The 11,192-nt window shown below is 40.0% G+C and overlaps 1 protein-coding gene across 1 annotated transcript in view; it reads left to right on the top strand.

Moving 5' to 3' along the window:
- Positions 1-11,182, top strand: part of ASB4 (ankyrin repeat and SOCS box containing 4) — a 78,115-nt gene extending 66,933 nt beyond the window's left edge. Inside the window, 2 exon segments of the mRNA XM_006157495.2 lie at positions 8,662-8,775; positions 9,960-11,182. Of these exon segments, the coding sequence (XP_006157557.1) occupies positions 8,662-8,775; positions 9,960-10,148 (303 nt within the window). The 3' untranslated portion in view covers positions 10,149-11,182.
- The last annotated feature ends 10 nt before the right edge of the window (positions 11,183-11,192 follow it).

Below are 11,192 nucleotides of genomic sequence, written 5' to 3' on the forward strand. Positions count from 1 at the left end.
ACACTGTGAGCTACAGTTCTATACATTATAGCTCATAATCAGTGTTCAAAACATTCGATTGGTCTCAGATGACATCCATTTGTTTTATAGACAAACACACATCTGCCATCCACATCCCAGCTACAAAGAAAAAATACAATCCCATTTGCCTGAATTTTCCAAGACCAAAATGTTGGAAAATTACTCGTTCATGCTGATGCCAAATACCCAGATAAGAGTCCTTCTAAGTACACTTTCTGTAAGCTCAGAATTGCTAACTCTTCAGCATTTCCATAGCGACGGGTGCCTTGTCCCAGCCTACCTGCTTGCCTCTTCTGGGTTGATGATATGAAATTGTTTTGCTTGTTTAGACCTGGCTGAAAAAGCCCTGGTCAGCAGCACATCTTTGTGCACTGTGCCCAGAATACGTACATGAACAGATCCTCTCATTACACAGTATTTATGTCATGCTCATTTGGATTCGGCCACTGGATGGGATGATTCTGATGCTGTCACTGTTTTGACACATCAGTACGTACGTTTAGTTTGCAATGGCTGTGACTGCACTTCTCAAACATGTGGGTAACTCAAAGCAGCTATGTGCTGGAATGGGCTCACAATAGCTCATGAGACCTGATTGTTAAATTATCAGGAATGTTGAGAGGTGATTGTCAAATGTAGCCATTTAAAAATTGTAAACATATAAGCATACAACAAATAAAGTACACTAAAAATAAAGTTAATAAATATTAAAAATGTGTTTCTTCCTAATCATTTTCTGTTTCCTAATTATTTTCTCTACATGTGCTAGTTATTTTACTCTCCATATCTATATTCATGATGTTATTTGCATTTATTATTTCTGTATGGTGGAAACACTGTACAATGTTGTGTGTCAACCCTTCTCTTCCCAATGACACATTGGTAGCTTAAAATAGATCGTGATGGAAGCATTTACACCACAGAAACCAGTAAATGCTAAGTGGGTCTTAATTTATTGTTCTGTCGATACCTTGACTTAAGAAATTAGTGGGAAAAATCTTATGAATACAGATTAAACTTAAAAGTGTATAGTGTATTATGTCTAGATCTCTTACATTACAAATAGCACCAAAATTGAGGAAATAATGCTTCCAAGACTTGAAAGTTAATATGTTTGCACAAAAATGTCGCTCATGTCATTGATGAGTGAGTGAAATTCCAGCATATGTCTCCATTATCTCACTTTTGTCCTACTCTAATACAATAAAAGTATCAGCCAACAGCCCCATAGGAACTACATGTGCTCTTTAATTACAGACACAAGTTAGTTATGAATAAAATTCAAGGGAATCAGCAGTTAGCGTAATGGCTATGTCGCTGGACTCCCACGTAGTCGACCGCGGTTCGCGGACCCGGTGGCTTAAAACTCACGCCGGGCGTGTGTGCGTGCGTGCGTGACCAAAATCCCGAGAGGAGAATGGAGGAGAAGGGATTGCTGCGTGACCATCCCCCCTTGGGGGGGGTGATTTCTCGCTTTCTGTCTCTATGTTTCTCTCTGTCTGTCTGGCGAGTGCATGCGCCCTATAGTGAAAACCTCTCCAAAAAAACAAAAACAAAAACAAAAAAACTCAATAACTGAATAAATTAAGTAGAAAATCAATGTAAACATTTTCTAAGAATACTTGGCTATATAGAATTGAAAATAAAGACGTGGTTGTTCTGTTATTATTTATAAATGATAGGTTATACATTTTAATATCAGCAAAATTTATAATATGTTTGTGTGCATAAAATATACATTTTTTTCCTGAAAAATTAGTTATTGAACATTTTAAAGATCCCATTGACTCAACCCTCCACTTCAGTAGTACATCTCATTTCTAGAGGAGGCCTTCTAGTAGGGTAGCCTGTTTGCTGGTGCTGATGCAGTCCTCAGCTGGAACCAGGCCTCCTATTTGAAACTGTGTTCTAGAAAGTTCTCACAAAACTTTGTCTGCAATTCCCACTGCAGATGGCTCTGATTCATTTCACCATATCTTGTTGTCTTAGTTCCCATTGGGCTTGGGCCATTCAAACTGGGTTTTGATGTGTAATTTAGAGGAAAATTACTATTTCCTTAGTCTTGGTTTTTTTTTTTTTATTATTTCACAGGGCACACAAGAAAGAAAGATAAATTGAGAGAATGAAAGAGATAAAGCATCTCCTTCCTCTGCCCCACAGTGGGGCCTGGTCATGCCACAATCCTTTTTGCTCTGGTTCTGCTTCCCATCAGGATGGTGGGCTTGCATGCATGCCAGTGTATTTTGCAAGTCAACAGTGCCATGACGTGAACCCTAGTTGGCCATGTGGAATAGTTTCCTTTGTGCAACAGTTAAACACTGCATTTTAAGGCTGGCCGTGCTTCATGTTTTGATGAGAATTCTACAGTCTTCTCAGTCATCAGACTAATGGAAAGAGAGAAAGACCTGAGTTTGCTTGCTTCACTCCCATAGGCCTGGAGGTTACCTAAATTTTTTGTTCTGTGTGGCCAGCTTCCAGGAACAAGCTCTGTCTCTCTGGAAGATACCTACCATCTCTCTATTATCTATAAAATATACCTGTTTTGAGTACTACTGCATGGCTTGAGCCAGCACATACTTTACTTTTTTTGTTTTTTTAAATAGTTTTGCTATAGAATGCATGCACTCACCAGAGGGAGATGGGAGAGGGGTGTGAGAAATCACACCCTAGGGGGAATGGCCACACTGCAGACCCTTCTCTTCCATTCTCCACTTGGGATTTTGGGCATGCATGAACATGTGCCTGGCATGGTTTTCAAGCTGGTGGGTTTGGAACTCGAACCATGTAGTTGGTCAAGTGGGATCCAACTGCCTAATCTCCATGCCACCTGCTGGCCCTAGCCAGCATGTACTTTGATTGGGCACAAATCTCTATTTCCCTTTTAGTCTCCTCATTGAAGTTCCTTGTCATGAATGTTTTTGACTGATATTAAGACATGATAGATCAAGTATCCTCCTGCTTATTATCTGTGCATTCCAAGATTGGTATACTTGTTATCATTTGGATCAGTCTTTGTTGACCAGAAGTTAATGTTTTAGAATTTCGTCTCCAGTGTAGTGATGCGGGGAAGCAGTATGACCTTTAAGAGGTGATGCCTCATGGGTGGAGTTTGGATCATGGAGCCATCACCCCCATGCATGGATTAATGTTGTCTTAAGAGACAGAGAGTTCTAACTCTTCTGAGAAGGGGTTAATTCTTGTGAGAGTGGGTTGCATAAAATGAAGATAGCTGCCCCTGGGTCTCTCTTTGCACACACTCACCACTCTCTCTGCCTCCGTTGACCATGTTGTGACACAGCACCAGAGTCTGACCTGATGCCAGCCCTACACCTTTGGACTTTGCAGTCACCAGAGTTACAAGCCAAATAAACCTTTATTTTGATTTCTTTTTGATTGTTGAAAGGTGCATGTTCTTGCCAGACAGAGAGGGAAAAAGAACAAGTACCCCCAGTGAGGCATGCTCATGCTGCAATCAATTTCCTCCATTCCTCCTTCCAGTAAGGACTTTAGGAATGCAAACACAAGTGCCTGGTGGGATTTGAACCATGGTCAGCCAATGTGAGATCTAGCTTCCAATGCACATTAGTTAACCACTGTGCTATAGGGCTGGCCAAACCTCATTATAATTAACCCAGTCTTGTGTATTTCTACTACAAACAATAGCAGACTAACACGAATTCCTCATTTCTGTCAGTGTCACCCCTCTTTGTTCTTGGTCTCAAGCCTCAAAACTGTACTGTTTACTTGCCATATATGTGATTAGTAAAAAGCCATCCTTATTCTTTTTCAGTTCTGGGTACCCTTCATTCCCAGGACTAACACAGGTATTAGCCGGAAGCTGTTTGGTACACTTCCCTTCAGCCTCCTCACTGCTCTCTGCCCTTGCTGTGCTGTTTCTCCTCTGAGCTTCTGCTCATGGTGCTCAAGGGACACTTGATGATCTTTAAGTTAGTCTTTTCTTATTTACTGACTTATATTGCTCTCTAACTTCTTGAAATATCTATCTTTTTCTCTTCAAGTAGGTTGTAAACCCCTTGAAGGCAAAAAACAGGTAATAAACTTTTCAGAATTACTGCCACAGTACTAAACACAGGGCTCCATAAAGGCCTCTTAATGGAATGAGTAGGTTGAATAAAACTCTTTCCTGTTAAGAATATATAATAGCCTCCTCTTACCTGTCAAGTCCATCTCAAGCTCTTCAGACTGGCATTCCAGCTGTGCTGCCAGCTGGCTCCATCTTACCTGCTCCTACCTTAAGCTCTTTCCTGACATGGGTCCTCCATTTAGGCTGACCTCTCTACTGTACACATAGCACTAACACTTACACACACTTAATTAACTGGGTAGTTAAGTGATAATCTTTCTGTCAGTTTCTCTTGAGACCACAGGACATTAGGCACTTACTAACCTACACTGAAAAGTGGAATGCTTGACCACCTATTAAGAACTAGTAAAGGAAGTAGAGAAAAGCAGTTTTGTAATTTTTTTGTCCAAAAATAGACTGAGGTTGAGACAGTCTGAGAAATTAGGTAGAATGTTCTTTTGGAGAAAGCTGCTTAAGTATAGAGGCATGGCTACCTTTTAATGGTAGAGGGTAGAGGTCTTCCTCCTCTTTGCACACCCAATGGGAGAGGCTTTGACGAAAGTGCTCAGAGAACTTAATTTATGTTCTTTGAAGTTTTAAGGGAAAATGGAACTGCTGTGTAACTCGTGGAGAGAAAATTTAAAGGAGTGGGTCTGTGACTAAAGCTACTTGTCTGGTTCAAAGGAGAGAAAGGAGATTAAACTGGGAGGATATAGGAGGGCAGGATATAGGAGGATACAGAACTTTTATCTTCTATCCAGGAGCACCACCCTCCCAGCACTTTCAGGCGTGCTTTGGCTAATGATGGGACAGAGGGGCAGATTCCCCATGAACCATTTGTAGGTCACATTGGAAAACCAGCTGGGGTTGGTTTTAAGTGAAAGTAGGTTGTACCTGAGGACTTCCAGAGATAGAGCTGTTAGGTAAAAAAGAAGGTAGAGGTATTCTGGTGGTCACAGAAACTTCTGAAGAGGTATGCCAGTTGTAAGGAACGATCTGAAGAGACACATTGCCTTTGTCAAGAAATTTAGGAATTACGAACTGGGATGGGGGCTCTCTGTGTAACCCACAAAATCTGCTCATGAATGAAGGAAACCGGTATAGAAGGCATCACTGTGAGATTCTGTTGATACCAACGAAGACCTTTGCTTCCCTTTTCCTCTTCCTCTACCCACCTCAACCCAGAACAGTCCAAGGATGGCTTTAGAGAGGAAAGAAGAGAAGAAAGGTAGAGAAATAGAGAAGTTCATTGAGATATTTTCCTCACACCAACCAAGTCTACCATTCTTTGCCTACAACTGGTTGTGAGTCTTCTGACATTAATGTCAATGCTGGAGTCGGCATCAAACTTCACAGGCACTGACTGATATGAATGGTAATCATGCTGGAAAAAGAAATGTAATACACTGTAAAGATATATGTGATTCAATGTAATATAAAAAAGATTATGATAATAATAAATAAAATTAAATTTTAAAAATAATATGAGTAAATAATGAAACATAAAAAAGGAATATTATTAAATTGACAAGAAAAATGTAATTATGGTGAATGAGAGGTTTTAGTAAAACAAACAAACATGCTATTGGTGTGGTATAAATATCTACAAGACATTTACAAAACTAACTGGCAGCCTTATCAGCACTTCTTGGTTTTGAAATAATAAATCAACTATAGTTAAAAAAACAAACAAACAAACAAACAAAAACTTCACAGGCTCCATCTCACCAGACTGTCCCTGCCTTAGATGCCAGCTACAAATGGATTTGCCCAGGCTGCCTACATTTCTTCCAGGCTGACTGCAAATTCAGATGGACCCCACAACTACCTCCTTAGGTTTGACAGTGTGGAAATGACTCACAAAGCTCATTGAAGTGCTTTACTCACTATAACTGGTTTATATAGTTCCTGATGAAGGATCCAACTTGGGAAGAGGCAAGTGGAAAAGAAGCGTAGGGCAGGATATAGGAGGATACAGAACTTTTATCTTCTATCCAGGAGCACCATCCTCCCAGCACTTTGATATCTTCATCCACTCAGAAACGTCCCAGACTTCCATCATTTAGGGTTTTTAATGGAATTTCATTACACAGGCATGGCGGATTAAATTCCTGGCCACTGGTGATTGAACTTAATCTCCGGTTCCTTTTCCCTGCCTGGAGATTGAGAGTTGGGGCTGGACATTCCCATTTTCTAATCAAGGATTGGTCTTTCCGATTGAAAGGAGTTTGTTATGAATAAGTGATGTTGCTCCTATCACTCAAGAAATTCCAAGGGTTTTAAGAGAAAAAAAAACAGAAACAAAGACCAAATACGTATTTCCTTTATACCTCATCCATAATATCTCCATTCCCACTACAGTCTTCCAGGCCTAGTCTACCAGAGAAGGGAATCTTCTACTTTCAGTGAAATTTGGAATTACAATTATTCAATTAAAATAGACATTTTTTTTTAATTGCTGAACTGACATTGTTCTTGTGTTTAGAATGACTGGAGAACTTTTGATTACTAAAAATGAACTAGAAACAGGTATAGTTCCCACCTGAGGTATCATGCCAGGAGTGAATAAGAAGGGTGCTAGGGAGTGGGTTCGGGTGGACAGGAAAAAGAGAAAGAATGAAGCTGTTCTTTATTACAGCCCTTGAAGTACATTGCTTTGAACCTCAATGTTACATTTGTTGATGCCGAGCTTGTAGATAGGTGCCTTACTGCATGCATACAGGCCTGGTGTACACATATACCACAGACCCTCTAAGACCTAAAGTTGAACTCATAAGCAACAAGACCAAGGTTGAAGAATATGATGGGGGTGTGAGTCTAAGACCAGAACCCAACCTCCAGGCTCATTTGAGGTGAGCATATATTAGACGCTCTGGTCCCACGTAAGCTCCAGGTTGCATTTGTCCCTTGCCAACTACTACCTGACTTGGGTTATGTTTATGTCAATGGGAAGTCTAGCCCCAAAGGAGCTGGCTGCCACATTGATACTAGGACTGCAGTGGCTGAAGGGCAGCAGGAACTGAAGGGAGAAGCTGGGCCCAAGAAATGAGTTGTTACTATGTCTGAAACCAACCATCCCTGACCCATGCCCTTCTACAGAGTAAGAGCAAACAGGCCTTCTTTACCCACAGTTGATGCAAGGTGGCCCAGAGCTGTCAATTCTTACTGTATGTAGATATTCTTTATTATAAAGGTAACATACACTTATTGTGCTTAACTAAAGGCTATAGAAAATACATACAGTAAAACTTATATAATAAATAAATGAATAAAGTTGAACTCATCTCCTCCAAGGAATTTTCCCTGACCAACGCACTCAGCTCTCCCTCTTGAAATTTCTATATTTCCTATTTTTTAAAACCATCTAATCTTACAAATACATGAACCAACCATTTATCTCCATCAGTCTGGTTCCATATATGTGTTTTTACCTTTCATTCTTAATAATAAGCCTCTCACTAGAAATTAGTGTTTTTACTTTGGGGGGATTTATTACATAGCCCTACACTTACAACCTAATAAATATTGCTTGACTCATCAATCAGGTAAGTCAAAACTTTATGTCTATATCAAAAGCTGGTCAAGAGTATAAACATTCAGTGTGATCTAAAATCTAAAGCTGAATCTTTCTGTCTGCTGAAGGAAATGCTTGCCACTTTGATGCAGTTTTCCAGTCCTTTTGGTTAGTCAAGGAACCGTTGGAACAGATGTACTAATGAAATTACTAAGTTTTATGTCTTCTTTTACTTGTTTGTTTTTAAGAGACACTTTTGCTCTAGTGTGTGTGTGCTTGCTGGACAGACAGACAAAGACAGAGAGACAGAAATCAAGAAATCCCTGAGGGGAAGGGAAGCAGGATGGCCATACTGCAATCCCTTCTCCTTCATTTTCCTTTTGGGAACTTGGGCATGCACACACATGTGCCAGGCATGAGTTTCAAGTTAATGGGTCTGGGATTCAAACTGTGGTCAACTATGTGGGAGTCCAACAATGTAAACATTACACCATCTGGTGGGCCCTGTCTTCTTTTTTTGTTGATGAGAGCCGAAGTGCCAACTAATGTAGTCTGTATGTGGCATCAGTCCTCTTCAGACATTGAACTGGGAAGAATAGCTTTAGTCAATTTGCATGTTATTCTGTAGTTTGCTCTACCTCAGGTCACCTAGCCACTCTTAGATTACTAGCATTATGCTTTTTGTTAAAATTTTCTGTAGAACTGGAAGAGTTTCTCGGGCAACTGGAAGAGACCTCTGAGAACAGCTATTTTCAAAATTGCTTCAATTATGGGCAAAGCTAGCAATTCTTCAGACGTCCATCTTTTTTTGTTAGCACTTTTTCATGCTCCTGAATGGTGAAGGAAGTCAGTCTTATTTTATTAACCTGCCTGCCCTCCAAAGAACTTGGCAGTGCGTTTGAGTGCTCCGAGGCTTGAGGCTTCTCAAAATCTTGTCAAGGGTCCAGGGAGCCTAATAGGTGCATGAATTTTTGATGTCTCTGTGAGAAGAATGAATCATATATGTGCATTGAACAAACGAAACTCTGTACTTCCTCTGCAGGTGATACAGGCTTGCCATTCTTGTCCCAAAGCTATTGAAGTCGTAGTGAATGCCTATGAACACATCAGGTGGAACATAAAATGGAGAAGAGCTATCCCTGATGATGACTTGGAGGTAAGTAATCAGTTCACTTCCTAGAGTTTCCACTATCGAGTACATCCAGATTGCCATAGAAATACAGAAAATTACCATTTCAAAGTTGGGTTTGAGAATACATTTAAAGCATACTCAAAGGCAGTGAGACAAAGGTTATAAAATGCAGGTGTGAGAGTAGTTTCGTTCACTAAATATGAAATCAGGGAATGTTTGGGAAGAATTCTTCCATTTAAGGTTAAGTTGAGAGCCAGCAGGTGGCATGGTGCTTAAGGTGCTGGACTTCTGCATGGTCAACCGAGGTTTGAGTTCCAGACCTGGTGGCTCTCTCTTTCTCTCTCTCTCTCTAGTCAAATTAAAAATAATAATAATAAATAATTCTTTTTTAAAAAGGGTCAGTTGAGTAAGTATGTAAGGGTGGCAGTTTTACTTTCTTCTCCTCGGTGTAGATGAATTAAATGATTATACTTGGAATTGCTCATGTAACATTTTTACCAGAAGATCCGAGTGTTTCATGCAGATTATTTTATTCACTTTTAGATCTCTTGAAACAGTTACCAGGCAGCGAATAGATGATTACAAAGTCTGTCAGGGGTCATACAGAAAGTTACAGATAAAGCCAAGTCCTCACTTGTGGATTTATGGACTCTGTTACCTTCGTAAACCTGCCCCCCGAGCATGCTATTCCAGGTTCTGGAGTCACAATGTGGGGAGGTATCAGAGATAGAGAGCAAAGTGCACTTCCTGGGTATGGATCTGATGACTTGGGTGCAGTCTTACTCTGCTACTATCTTACCTTTAAAAGCTACTTTACCTTGCTTAGCCTCATTAAGCCTTCATTCCACTAAATATCTGGGTATACCGGCCACAGCAGGCACATAAAGGGCATATCATAATATTGAGAATAATTTCCAATTGCTATTTTGGCATAGACTGATTCCAAAAGTTCTCATGCGTGTCGTGGATCTTATTTCCTGCATTTTGAATTGTAGCGTATTATTTCCCCTGCTTCTTCCTCTTCTCTCCTAAACTGCCTCCTGCCCTCTTAATCTCCATTTTATGTTTTATGTTTTTGTCCACCATCAGAGATTCTTAGAAAGCCCCTGTTAAGTGGAAAGTAGGTACTAAATGAGTCATTCTTGATCTTTATTGATGGAAACTGTGAAGTCTTTCTCTCTTTAACTTTGTCTTGCCTTCCTTTTCAGAGATACTGGGATTTTTACCACTCTCTCTTCACTGTGTGCTGTAACTCTCCAAGGACTCTCATGCATTTATCGAGATGTGCCATCCGAAGAGCATTACACAACAGATGCCACAGAGCAATTCCTTCGCTTTCCCTTCCATTGTCATTGAAAAAGTACTTGCTTTTAGAGCCGGAGGGGATCATTTATTAAGCCTTATGAGACAGCAGTTCCCAATCCTTGATATTTAAGTGGACTCGCTGGGTAGACACAGTTTGCATAAATAAAATGGTACTTGGGTTGATTATAACACTTCAGGGATTTCAAAACACGTTACAAACACTATGTCATTAATCCTGAGGTATCATGGTGAGGAGGAATATGCAAGAAGTAACGTTAAGGAATTTTCAAAGACAAGAATATGTTCAGAAGGTATTGATAGAACAGTAAGAACTAATCTCTGTAGTGCGCTTACTAGATGCTGGATGAAGTTTTGCAATGCTTTTCATATGTTATCTTATCTGAAATGGGACCTAGGTTTTCTTACAGCCAATCTCATTCTCTACCTTATCGGTTATAAGTTTACATTACTGTGCAGTTTGCAGGCTTCGTGATCGACCTCTTTCACTCGGTGTTTTCCCTCCCATCACCACTTGGCAATAATTACTGTCACTAGTTTTGTGAATGTCTATTCCTATACCAAGTTCTTCAGCTTATTTTAGTGAAGGAAGTACATGCGCATAGTCAAAACAAGGAGATCTTTGAGTCAAATTAGAAATGAAAAAGAAAGACCAGTCCACTTAATAGTCAAGAATGGACATTTCAGCACACAGTCATTAAGCTGAGACTGGAGATGCAAAGATGAGTCCCAGAGACTCCTGTTCTCCAGGATCTCGCTGCTTCGCAGAGGATCCGGACGCACGTGTAGGTAACTGACATAAAGTGACGGGGTAAGAGTACAGGTGCAGATTCATTTTTAACGCTTGTGATTCACAGTTGTGTTTTTGACATACAGTGTAATTTTTTTCTTGTATGCATGACAATGTAGAGTGAAGGGACTATGTAAACAGACCTTGTTATTGTCAGGGTAAATGTATTAAGTTTCTCCAAACATCTAGCTATTGTTTTATTTTATTACGGTTTTCTCTTTAGTATTTTCTTAGACCTTTTGAGAAAAACTATCACACACTGAATGGCTCTTGTGTATACAACAAGGAAGTTTAGAAAAAAATGAATAAAGAAAGTATTTAAAGGGAA

The sequence above is a fragment of the Tupaia chinensis genome, unplaced genomic scaffold, assembly GCF_000334495.1.
Source record: "Tupaia chinensis unplaced genomic scaffold, TupChi_1.0 Scaffold000544_1, whole genome shotgun sequence".
NCBI lineage: Eukaryota > Metazoa > Chordata > Mammalia > Scandentia > Tupaiidae > Tupaia > Tupaia belangeri.